This window comes from Anabrus simplex, chromosome 6 (assembly GCF_040414725.1).
Source record: "Anabrus simplex isolate iqAnaSimp1 chromosome 6, ASM4041472v1, whole genome shotgun sequence".
NCBI lineage: Eukaryota > Metazoa > Arthropoda > Insecta > Orthoptera > Tettigoniidae > Anabrus > Anabrus simplex.
In genome coordinates this window covers 172,848,251-172,861,895 of record NC_090270.1, presented here as the reverse complement: position 1 = coordinate 172,861,895, position 13,645 = coordinate 172,848,251, and the positions used below count along the sequence as shown (strand labels likewise).

Below are 13,645 nucleotides of genomic sequence, written 5' to 3'. Positions count from 1 at the left end.
GAATAACTTCAAAAAGCTCCAACAAAACAACATACAAAAAGTTTATATGGTTATGTAATAATCCGTTATCTAACAAAAGTTGATCAAACTCTCTTGACTACAAAATATTTAGACCTTCCCAAAAAAAAACATATAAGCTGAACGTGTTTAATGTCCTAGAAATATAAAAAGAAATATTTAAATGCTATGACTTCAATAGACTACAATACTATATCAGTATCAGCATTATCTCCACTCGACAGAACATGAGTAAGACATCCCATTGAAACTTCAAGACAAGATCGACCAGTTCAGTTCCAAAACGTAACATAAGTTTGTATACATTAGTGTAAATTGTGTAAAAAATAGTTTTTAAGAATAGTTCTAGCACAAGTTAATCTCCAATAAGTTGTAAAAATGTACAGATGGTTTAAACCCATATATCATGCCGTTCTCATTACTAACTCATGAATGTTGACAGTTAATATTATCTCCATTAAATGTGAAGATTTGGACGTCACATTAGTACTTTAAAACATGGATGGCTTGATCACTCCATTGCAATTGTTATATAAATAATATTTACTATGATTAATCCTAATATAGCATCCACTCAGAGGTCTGACTTGGAGATAGAATTCATGGCTAATGATGCCTGCAATGCCAGGCGAAACATGTACCATACTCAAACTTAATGTAATGACATTGTTATAGTCATAAAGACTTAACTAGTATTGAATAGGTGGTTTCAATAAATTAATTGTTTAACATTTAATAACTGAATTTCAATACAGTCAAAATGAAAATAATTACTTTCTACTTATCAAAATAATTTTTTACATTCTGCAAATTATTGATGTGGACTGAGGGTAAACATCACCAACAGTATTTTCTCAAGCTTTCATAATTCGGACACTAATTGGCGGATGAGCTTTCTCCAGTATCGCGCAGTCGGAGTTCCTTTTTTTTCTCTTCCTTACTTGTCCTTGTTGTTTTCATCCTCCTCTTTTCCCTCCCCTTTCTCTTTCACTTGGTTTATTACGTTTTTAAAATAAACACCCTGGAGGTGTTTGATTTGTAATTGTGACCAAATATTATGATCATCGTACAAAAAGGATAGTTGCTCTTTCAAAAGTTTTTTCATGTCTATTTCCCTAGGAAGAAAATCATCTGAGATGATTATGTATGGAACTCCTTTCTTTTTTTGAAAATTGTAACTAATCCTGTGTTTTTATACCCTTGCATTGGTGAAATCTACAGTGAATATTATCTGAGATCGTGATGTATGAAATGTATTTGAAAAGTGTCAACAATCCTGTGCGGTAGTTTCCTTTTGCTGTCTTCCTGTTAAGGGAAGCTTGCGTATCGCTTTGGTGATTCATGTCCAGGATCTCCCTTGGACCTGTTGTCCTTCTATATTGATCTGTGTGTAGTGTGCTAAAACATACAATTCCAATTTATTATCATCATCATACAAAATAGTTTGCTCTTTCAAAAGTTTTATGAGTATTCCTCTAGAAAGAATATCATCTGAGATGATCATGTATGAAACATTATTTGTAAATGGTAACAAAGTCCTGCATAGCAGTTCCTTTTAACCTCTTTCTTATTTGTGAATTGTTAACTTGATTCTTAAGCGAACCTTAAATATCGCTTTGGTGATTTATGTCCAGGGTTTGTTTTGCACCTATTTTTGCTCGTATGTTAACCAGTGTGTATTCTGCCAAAATTGCTGTTCCAATACTGTTGTTTATCTTTTTTTTTTAAATTGGTGGCGTTGTCGCCGAAACAACATAAATTTTATGTTTCCTGCATGGTATATTTTCCATCATTGCTGTTAGAAAAAACAACACGATTTTGAAGTAGTGGCAATACTGCACGAAGAACTTGATTGCATCAACCAAAGAGAAACAAGCAGAGTGACTGGAAGCAGTACAGGGGGGGATAGTGGGAGAGGCTTTCCGTTGTAGGTACCAAACAACAACAAAAAAATATCACCCTTCGATAGTTTTAGATAAAGGAGGTTTGGCTCCATACCATAAAATAACAGCCCTAGAAAACATCTCGAAGCAAACACACTTCACAATCTCATTTTTCATCATATCATATTTCATTTATCACCTTTCCAGATCACATCTGGACAGCTATATAATCTTCCAAACAAAGACACCATTCGGATACGATGGGGTGTCAGAGGATTGTGGCGAGTCGGAGTGCTCAGAAACATAATGATCAATTATGCAGACTGATCGAACTAAGAATGTATTTTAAGTTCAATAAACCAGGAAAGTTTTCGTATTTGGCAAAATTAGATACCAATTCATTGATGAAGGTTGGTAAGTTGAAACATCCAATAGATACTGTATTTTGAATCAACATAAAATAGTGATCACAGCTCTTCAAGAATTACGTAATACTGATCAGAACCCAACTGAATCAGGAGGGTATAGTCTCTATAAAGGACCCTCAGGTAAAAGAGTCGTAAAGAATGCTCCTCTCAATTTGGAGGTGGTTTCTTGGTACACAACAGAATTCTAGATTCCATTTTTGATTTTTGCTCAAATTCATCAGGAGTAGCATTATTAACGATTAAAGTGGGGTTTTTTTTTCCAGTGGCTTTACGTCGCACCGACACAGACAGGTCTTATGGCGACGATGGGATAGGAAAGGGCTAGGAGTGGGAAGGAGGCAGCTGTGGCCTTAATCAAGGTACAACCCCAGCATTTGCCTGGTGTGAAAATGGGAAACCACGGAAAACCATCTTCAGGGCTGCCGACAGTGAGGTTCGAACCCACTATCTCCCGGATGCAAGCTCACAGCTGCGCGACCCTAAACGCACGGCCAACTCACCCGGTCAACTAAAGACTTCAGAATGTTAGAAATGAATATGCATACCTGTTTATGAGGATTGGAGGTGTGTCTGAGCAGGGGTGGGGATGGTTCTCACTAGGGTAGAGATAGGCCCTGTCATATGCATTAAAAATTGATGCTACTACATTAATTTGTTGCCAGTACCTCCCCTTAATCATGTAAGTTTTAAAACCTCTATACAATATCATGCATCCTGTTAACTTATCACTGTAATACGGGTGGTGAACAAAACACTGAATACTAATCTGATACTGATCACACACTTACCTACAGTTGTGCAGTCTTCTGGTTTCACAAGAGACTCAATCTCTTCATCATCTGAAGATTCTGGTGAACTATGGGGAATGTCATCAACAACTGATGACGAGACAGTAGCATTCCGATCATTCCGATCTTCAGAGGACAAAGCATCATCATCGTAAGTGATATTATCCATGAGCCTCTGTAACTTACGAGGAGGTGCAAAATATCTTGGCAGTTTAAACTTCATTTTCATAAAAGAATTCTGAGACCTTTCAGGGCATTGAGGTCGATTTCCCAAAAGATTTGAATACCCACGGCCATAGCCATACGTTCTAGCAAACCTCTGCTGAGGTAACTGCCGTTCATCAGTATCCATAAAAGAATCTATGTTCCTTTCACAGTTACCTTCACTCCAAGTATCATTCAAAGGGAAACGAGCTTGTGGTCTTAACTCCTGTGGTTGTCTATCCAAGACCCTCTGACCTTGCAGCCAAGTCTGGGGGAGCTGTGGGCCTAGCCACATAGATTGACTAGATGATAACATGGTAGGAAAGAGTACTTGTGGTGAAAATTGTTGAGTAATAAGATTGTAAGCAACTTGAGCAGCATGAAGAGCAGGTGTCTGATGATGGTAGTCAAAAGAAACTTCTGTATTAGACCATGATGGAGTCAGATTTCTACCCCATTGTCCAGGATTTATTACGTTCATTTCTTCATGCCCTTGATTTCTCCTGAGTTCTAAATTTGTTTGGTTAATTCCTCGATGTCCAGTTAGCCTTCTGTGATCTGGATTTGCCTGATCCATTCCTTGAAAGTCAGGTGGTTTCCTGAGTTCTGGAGTAGCTTGGTTTATTCCTCGAGGTTCAAAATGCTTTCTACGTTCAAGTTGCCTTCTGTGCCCTGAGGTTGTTTGGATCATTCTTTGATGTTCAAGTGTACTTCCAGACTTTGGAGTTGTTTGATACACTCCTTGATGTTCACGCGACTTTCTGCGGTCTGGAGTTAGTTGGTTCATTTCTTGAAGTCCAAGGTGCCTTCTGTGTTCTGAACTAGTTGTTTTGCCTCCTTGGAGATCAATGTGCCTTCTATGCTCTGGGTTTGCTGGGTTTATTCCTTCACGTTCCAGATGCATCCTTTGCTCTGAATTTCTCTGGATCATTCCTTTGTGTTCACTATGTCTTCCATGCTCTGGATTTGTATCATTCATGCCTTGGTGTTCGAGGTATCGCCTGAGCTCTGGATTTGCTTGGTTCAGTCTCTGTTGTCCTGGACACCTCCTGTAATCTGTATCTGTTAAGCTAAATCCACGATGTTCAAGATGCCTTCTATGGTCAATGTTTGCCTCATTTATTCTTTGTGGATCAAATGGTCCTTGTACCTCCGAACTTGCCTTATTTTCTTGATATTCAAACGTTCGATGATCTGAGAATATATTGGTCATGTCATGATTTTCAAAATGTTGTCGATCAGGATTAGACCCATTTATTCCTGAATACTGAAATTGTCTATGATTGTCCAAGTTAGCTTCATTCACATTTTGATGTCCAAAACGTGAGTGATGCTCTGAATCAGATCTGGTCATGCCCCGATATTCAAAATTTCTCCGCATAGAATTTCTTTGGTGATTTCTAGAACGATCGCGAGAATGATTGCGGTGTCGACCTCGCCAGTTGTTCCTATAATTAGGTGAATTACGATTGCGATAATTTTGAATTGGTGGTGAAATACGCCGAGTCACAGGAATGAGGTAGTGACTTTTGCTGGGACAAACATTTGGAGGCAATAACCGTGCTGGAGGTACAGCCACATTTAGCACTAACTCACCATATGCATTGGGAAAAGAGTCTAGTATTGTCCATCTGTCTTCATTAACTTCTTTTTTCTCTTCTTCTAAATCAATTTCTTCTACTTCTGCATAGAATTTTGAAAGTTCTTCTTCTATCTTTTCAATATTTGATGCTGCTTCCTGTTTTATTACATTATTCCCAGATGGAGGTATTCTTTCTTCCATATCTTCAGTTTTAATGTTATTTCGATCAACATTTTCCCTATTTTCATCATCAGAGAGATCAACCACAGTGTGATTTGGTGAAACCCAATGACTATTACTTGTATGGAGTCTTTCGTCCAAATCTCTGCATTCATCATCTGCCTGATATTTACGTTTCAAGTTACTGATTGGCAATGGTGATTCCAAGTGTGTGTTTTCAGTCTTGAGACTGATGAAGTCTTCCTTATCTTTTGACTCTGCTTGAAGGTCAGTATTCCTAGATGGAATATAAACTAATGTAGATGGATAATATTCTTTTCCAATATTTAAGGGTGCTGGAGAATAACGATCATCATTAACATGATCTCTTTCATCACAATGATCTGGATCATTAACAGCATCACAGTCATTTTCCAAATCAACAACTGGCTTAATATCTTCATCATCTGTAACATCCATAACTTCTGAAATCTGACTTCCATCCTCAATATCAGATTTAACAGAATCATCACTAATATCTAAAACTTCTGGAGTTTCATCTTCCCCTTTAATCTTTCTTTTCCTACAAGAATCTTCATCATCACTTAGATCAATAATTTCAGGTGTGTCAACCTTTCCTATGTTATTTACATCATCTTCATCATCTGTAACATCATAGATTTCTGAAACTTCATCTTCCTCTTTCACGCAAAAATCATCATCCGAGATATCGAAGACATTTGGGCACTGATCTTGATTCACAATTTCTTTCACAAGGGAGCTTTCATCATTAATGTTAACAATTTCAACAGAGCAAGACTGCTTCCCATGAGTCTTACGAACAGAATTTTCTTTATCAGCAACAGCAAAGATTCTGACAGGCTGACTTGATTTTAAATTTGACTGCACAAGTTTTTCATCACTGCCAATATTAAAGACTTCAATAACTTTGGTGCTCTCATTCATATCAGCTTTCAAAAGGCATCTTTCACCACTGGTTGCATCCAAGACTTCAGTTAACCGATCTTCCTGTTTCAAATTAGCAATTTTAGAACAATTTTGGTCGTCATTGTCCCCAGAATCTTTAGTTGTCCGCTGATCATGCGTTATTTTTACTTCTCCACCAGAATTATCACCAGTTATATCTAAGACTTCAATAAGTACTTTCCTTGTATTTTCATCACATGCTTCTGAGGACTGATCTCGTTTCATATTTGTTTGCTTTGAAGAAATTTCATTATTTACAATATTTGCATCATCTTCTTTCTTTATTGCTGGATTTTCAGAACAATCAATGTTACTCTTCAAATTGTGACTTCCCGACTGTTGATCACAACTAACGGGAGTTTCAACTACAGGATTTCCAAATTTTTTCCCTTCATTTAGCTCAGTAGATGTATTGGATACTCTTGAAAATTTTGGTTCTCTCTTGACATACCACCTTATCCGACAAACACTGGCAGATGAAGGATTTTCTTCAAAGGGAGAAGAATTAGATTTGTTACTGTTGGAGAACATGGTTGAATGTTTCACACCAGTATTGTCTCTCATTATCTCTGGAGAAGTACTGTCTATAGTTATTTCCTGAATATTTCTAGACTCTTTTTGTACAGGAAAATTCTCTGAATTTGTTGGGGGCATATTATCTGCAGACATAGTTTTGTTACTCTCAAAAGAAACATCTATTACACTTGAATCACAAATCTGTTGTCCCAAATTTGCTTTTACATTATCATCCTCTGCAGGACTTATTGATTCATTGTTAGTAGAAGTTACAGACAAATCATTCTTATCCCTGTTATAAATACCAGTTCCAGAATTAGTTATTTTGGATTCTAAGCTCTGAATGCTTGAGGATATTATATTATTATCCCCATCCTTATCCTTGTCAATTATTTCCACCTCACTTTCAGTCTTACAATCCATTATCTTAATGCATTCAACTGTGCTGCTTCTCAACTGCCAATGGTTGTGGCTTGACATCTCTTCACTATCACTAAGATTTATTTCTTCAATATCCAGCTGTAAGTGCCTACTGTGCTTTCTTGAATGTACTACTCTCCTGCTCAATGTAGGATTGCATGAATCATTGGGAACATCAGTCATTTCAACTCCTGATTTGATGTCAACATTTATACGTTCACTACTCTCATCCTTTAACGCAGGACCACAAACGCCTTCTCTTTCCTCAGTCTTCACCATAGAAATATGAATATCTTCACTTGGTTCACTTTTTACAACAGGAATATGACAAGAATCCATATGTTCACTTTTTACAGGAGATATATGACAGTCATCACTTTTATCCTCACCAGTCTGGTCATTTTTCCTATCTTCACTCTCTACCACCAAAATACACTCTGTTTCCATTTTCACTTCACTCTTAACACTCACATCTATACTTCCCATATCACTGTCAGTCTCTTCACCACATTTATTATTTACCTCCTTCTGAGTATCTTCCTTCTTTGTCCTCTTCTCTTTTGCTGGCTGAATGTACTGATGAAGTCCAATCATACGTTCATAGCGTGTGATCTTGCGCTGAGAGGAATGGCGTAGCAAACGGTAGCCCTGCCTTACAAGTTGAGAGTATACTCTATACTCATCCAAGGTGCAATCTGTATTTGGGCTTAACAATGTACTGTATCCTTGTTGAATGCTCATAGCAACACCATCATACAGCAACTCCAGATGATTCTACAAAATAAAAAGAAAATTATTACAACATGTCTGAAAGAAGTAGGAGAAGAAAGAGATAAGTTTAATTCACATTCTGTTTCAGGATATTCTGTCTTGTTCCTGTGGAAGAAATGGCAACTAAGTATTCCAATTACAAAAATTGACTCACACCATCTGTCTTCAATCAGCCTACTCATAATGCATGTTAGTTCTTAACTCTATCACTTAAATTTGTTTTGCTTATTGTACACTTTGTCCTTTGTTGGCAGCCCGTATATATAGGAAGTTGATGGTTTTAATAAATCATATCTTGCTCTTCTTCTTCTTCTATTATTATTATTATTATTATTACTATTATTGTTATTCGATGATGATGGTGATAATAAAATGAAAGTATGGACCAGTATATATCTGATCATAAACAGATAAACAAAAGCTCCCTCTGTCAATTAGTGGTACTGTGTTTGGACTCTGAAACCCAAGCCTGCAGTTTCAAACCTAGCAGAGGTAGTCAGCAGAGTGGAAAATAGTCCATAAAGCACTCCAGGTCATGTGATATTCGTATGTAAATGATCTCTCGTGACATATCTGGTATTTACCCTATAAAATGAAATTAAAACTCAACAATATGTCGCCTAACACGTCTTCCAGTTTCTCGGCCAACTAGCAAAGTAAAACGGAATGCCAAAACTGACATGCAGGAAGTCTGCCATTTGCTTCTTGCTTTACGTCACACCGACACAGATAGGTCTTATGGCGAAGATGGGACAGGAAAGGCCTAGGAATGGGAAGGAAGTGGCCGTGGCCTTAATTAAGGTACAGCCCCAGCATTTGCCTGGTGTGAAAATGGGAAACCACAGAAAACTATCTTCAAGGCTGCCGGCAGTGGGGGCAGTCTAAATGGTGTTGAATCAAAAGGCTTACACATGGTAAATGAAGTCATATTATTAATATTATCGAATAATCCCACTAGGACTACGCAAAGTACTTAAGAGGCATGCTTTTGCCTTCCTTTGTGCCCAGATATCCTTCTATTATTACTGATTCATTATGCCCTAGTAAGGAACATGTTCAAACTTATTTAGTACAGTGTTTCTTTCCTTCCCAACATTGGTGGTGATGATGAATAATGCTTTAAGGGGAAGTACAACCAGGCAACTATCCTCAATTAACACTAATACGAGGAAAAGAATAGAAATGATCTGCGACTTCAAAAAATGAGAGAAAAGAACAAGAGTTGACCAAGGGAGTTCGGATGGGATAGATGAAAGTGAGGAGCCTGACACAAGTCAGTGGAATCAATGCCAGAACTCAACTAAGGGCTGCCATATTTGCCAACCCACGCTCCTTTTTCACAAGATCTCTTGATTAAGTCACAAAGTTTCTTTCTGCCTTCTCCTGTCCATCCTGTATATTTTCTTTTAGGTCTCTCTGCAGATTTATGACGCTTACCAAGGTTCTAAATTTTGTTCTATCTTGAATGATTTCTTTGGTAATACCTACTACTTGTATATCTTTGTTTATCTTGACTAACCAATTATTACAGTTTTTCAACCAAAGTGTTAGATTTAGTTTGTCATAAACTTCCCATTTTCTTTTTCATTCAAATTCCATTTTCATATTTTGGTCATAGAATTTTTGAGCATTTCTCTCTCTTGTTTTATTTGTGACCTGCCACCAGTAGTCAAGAGTTTCGGATGCAAGCTCTTTGCAGTTTAGCAGTTCTTTCTTTATTTGCTTCCTAATTTTTCTCTACTGTTGAATGTTATATAAATAATACTGACTATAATTAATCCTAAAATTAGCATCCACTCAGAGCTCTGACTTGGAGATAGAATTCATGGCTAATGATGCCTGCAATGCCAGGCGAAACATATACCATACTCAAACTTAATGTAATGACATTGTTATAGTCAAAGACTCAACCAGTATTGAATAGGTGGTTTCAATAAATTAATGTTTAACATTTAATAATTGAACTTCAATACGGTCAATATGAAAATAATCACTTGTAATAGAACCATATATGATCAACGGCATAGAAAGTCCTCAACGGTGGACCAGGCATAAGGACAACTAAAGCTTCCCTGGCGGTTGGGAAGGCAGACGAAGGCTGCAGCAGTCTTGAAGCCTCCAGTCATCATAACTCTTAAGCCACTGGGGACAAGTTCTGAGTCTGTCAAGAAATGTGTGATTGTTGATGTGCAGCAACATTCCCACACTAAAAGATGTCACGCACACGCCTTCTGAAGAACTCCGCACTTACACTACAAGTCCTGCGGCAACCGGGGAGTTGTAGCGGGAGCAGGATTGTGCAGTCTGGGAGATCCTAGTGACAAACCGGCACGTAGGCGACGAATGTGTGATCTATATCACAAATCTATACATATAAAATAAGTGTTTTGTCTGTACATTGCTCAGAATTTGAAAAGAATGGTATTTCTGTATCGATCACGTCCACAGTAACAAGAAAATTCAGTTTTTACTTTTCCGTAATTTCCGTCTGTCTGTATGTATGTATGTATGTACACGCATCACGAGAAAACGGCTGAAGAGAATTTAATAAAAATCAGTATGTAAAGTCGGGGGGTGAGCCGCTACAATCTAGGCTGTAAATCATTTTATTCACGCTGAGTGAAATGGTAGTTTAGGGGAAGGCCTAAAATTATTTCTCAAATATTTATATTATTAGTAGTTATATCGATAAATACTACAAAATTAAAGTTATATAGAATTTAATTTCCGATCATTTACGTCTTATGCCTTTTTACCATACCGGCTATGAAGACACAGATATTCATGAATTTTGATTTTTGTTACTAAAGTTCATATCAACGCCGAGCCCTGAGAAAATGGGTAAACACAATTTAATGAAAATTAGTATATTGAGTCGGGGAATAAGAAGCTACAGTTTAAGCTATAAACAATGTTATTCATCCTGAGTAAAATGGTAGCTTAGGGGAAGGCACCTAAAATTTCATTTTTAAATACCTATGTTCTTGGTCCTATGGAAAAGTACTACATAACAAAAGTTATAGAGAATACAATTTCCGATCATTTATGTTTTATTCAGTTTTACCGTACCGACTAGGATAAGAGTGGTATTTCAGAACCGGAAGACAATAATGTGAAGGCCTACAATATCGAAAGCGTGTAACATTGATCACGTATTCACAACGGTTGGTCTCAGTGCCGACATGCTGCATAGACGTTTCAACTTGACACCAAAACCTCAGTGATCCTCTATTCTATAGGAACTGTATTTTCAACCGCTGTTATACAATTTTTGGTGTGTGGCATTCAAGGGACTCCAGAAAGCCAAAGCCCTTTATTGCACCATATGTATATATGTATCTTGTTTGACATAATGTTGGCAACAGCACAGATTTTTGAATGGAACTCCAACGAGTCTAAGACCCATATTGTAACATATGTATATATCTTAATAGTAATATTATATTAGAATAAGGCATTCTTGTTAAATTAGTTTTTAGTAATGTTTTATGTACAATCACTTTTTTTTTTTTTTGCTATTGGCTTTACGTCGCACCGACACAGATAGGTCTTACGTCGACGATGGGACAGGAAAGGGCTAGGACTGGGAAGGAAGCGGCCGTGGCCTTAATTAAGGTACAGCCCCAGCATTTGCCTGGTGTGAAAATGGGAAACCACGGAAAACCATCTTCAGGGCTGCCGACAGTGGGGTTTGAACCCACTATCTCCCGAATACTGGATACTGGCCGCACTTAAGCGACTGCAGCTATCGCAATCGTTATTAAGCAAGTTCACCAACAGCTGATAATGACCTTTTTACAGGTCGAAACCGGTAATGTTTTAATGTAGATAACTTTAAACATTTTGTAATAAAGTATTGATTAGGTGGAAATCTCATTCTTCATACTTGCATTCTTAACACTGATCAACAATACCATTACACTGACCGTTGTTTGTTGTAATGTTCTTTGTCTCTTATGCTGACATTCAAATACAATAGATGGGATTACTGCTGCGTACCGAGTATAACAGTCTGACTGAATATTGGTGGGAAATAGCTGAGGAGTTGGATAACTTTCTTCTTTAGCATGCCATTCTTCTGGTTCATACATTTTCTGATATTGCTGGTACGTAACACACTGGTTCATTATAGTATTCCAGCTATTCGATACCTACTTTGACGCACTGTTTTGAATGAGCAGTGTGCGCACTTAAGTCAGAGGGTCAGTTAGTAGTAAGCAGCAGCAGCAGCAGCAGCAGCAGCAGCAGCAGCAGCGGTAGTAGTAGTAGTAGTAGTAGTAGTAGTAGTATGAACTGGTCTAGAATTACAATTTAGGCCTATTCCAAATTATAGTACCACAATTCACTAAATAACTCAAATTTCAACCCTGAAAAGAGCCGTTTCTTAAGAAAAGTTTCTTCCTCTTCACTTTTATTAAATCTACATTCATTTTATTCCAAATTAGCAGCGAAGATGTGGTTTCTTCTCTGGCTTGGAGGAAAAATTGCCTCCACGTCAGATAGTTCTTTTCCCGCCAGTGTGGTGAATTGAGATTTTCCGACTCATCGGGTACTCCCAGGAAACAGGAGTAAATGGGCATAGTTTTTGCCCTGGGACTATCCACTATTCGAAACCCCCCCACCGAAAAAAGGACGAAGATTGTTCACGGATGTCTGCGTCTTGGTCATTGCAGCTCTGTAGCTTTGGGCTGTTAGTTCTGCAGCATAGTACTGTTCGTTAAAAGTGAGAAAATGTGTGGGTTTTTATTTGATCGAGTATTTCATATGAAAGCACTGCTTTTAATCGCGCCATTCCTACTGACGCCATTGTAATGACCCATGTTCATTTCAGTTGGGAAAACTACTAAGAGAGTTTTTCTGAGAATCTATAAAGGCAGGCGGAGAGTGTCTTCCATTATAACGAAAACTCCCCAACCTGATTGTGACTGATGGTAGGCAAGCTGGCCTACTATTACAATGAAAATTTCCTAACCCAGTCTTCATATGAGAAAAGACGTTGGTGACTTCCCCGCCGTGTTTCTAGGGCAACGTTAAGAGCTATGCAACTTAATACAATCTTGCTCACAACGTTTACACTACCTAACCTAGAATTCTGAATAGCCTACAGTTTAGAATTCCGGAGCAAAGCACGGGTACATCAGCTAGTATTATTATAATATGAAGAATGTGTGATCGCCGTTTTGCTCGAGGAAAGGCTGTAAAGCAACGTGTGCTGCATTCGTGACTAAGCAGGCCTATTCAGGAACCACTCTGCTCACCCTGAATGGGGAGGGGGCTATAAAAGGTGCCCTAAACATGGTCAGCCTCGACACAAGCCGAATGGGAAACTGCGCTCAGACCATAAGCAGTCAGAAGAAAATGAAGATGAATTTTGCAACCTGGAACATCCATACCCTAATGGACAATGATACAGCTAATCAGCCAGAAAAGAGAACAGCTATCGTGGCATGTGAACTAAAAAGATTTAACATCGATATTGCAGCACTGAGTGCTACTAAAAGGCCTGATGAAGGACAAATTAAAGAACAAGGAGGCGGATACCCTTTCTTTTGGAAAGGTAAAAACGTTCATGAGCCTACATTCATGGTGTTGGTTTTGCCATTGCAAACAAACTTGTTCCTCACCTTGATGAACTTCCTTCTGGCATAAATGAAAGACTCACGAGCTTACACCTCAAGCTCACCAACAATCAACGAGTTACAGTAATTAGTGCATATGCCCTGACCCTCACTTATGAAGAAGATGAAAAGGAAGCATTCTACTGCCAACTCGACATACTTCTAACAAGAGTACCTCAAGGTGACGAAATCATTCTTTTGGGTGACTTCGATGATGATGATGATGATGATGATTGTTTAAAGGGGCCTAACATCTAGGTCATCGGCCCCT

At 38.0% G+C, this 13,645-nt stretch overlaps 1 protein-coding gene across 3 annotated transcripts in view; it reads right to left on the bottom strand.

Moving 5' to 3' along the window:
* The window catches only part of LOC136876255 (uncharacterized), a 145,305-nt gene that overhangs the window by 54,987 nt on the left and 76,673 nt on the right, over nt 1-13,645 (bottom strand). For all 3 annotated transcript variants that reach the window (XM_067150057.2, XM_067150058.2, XM_067150059.2), the window contains one exon: nt 3,118-7,759. In XM_067150057.2, the coding sequence (XP_067006158.2) occupies nt 3,118-7,759 (4,642 nt within the window). The remainder of the gene's footprint in view (nt 1-3,117; nt 7,760-13,645) is intronic.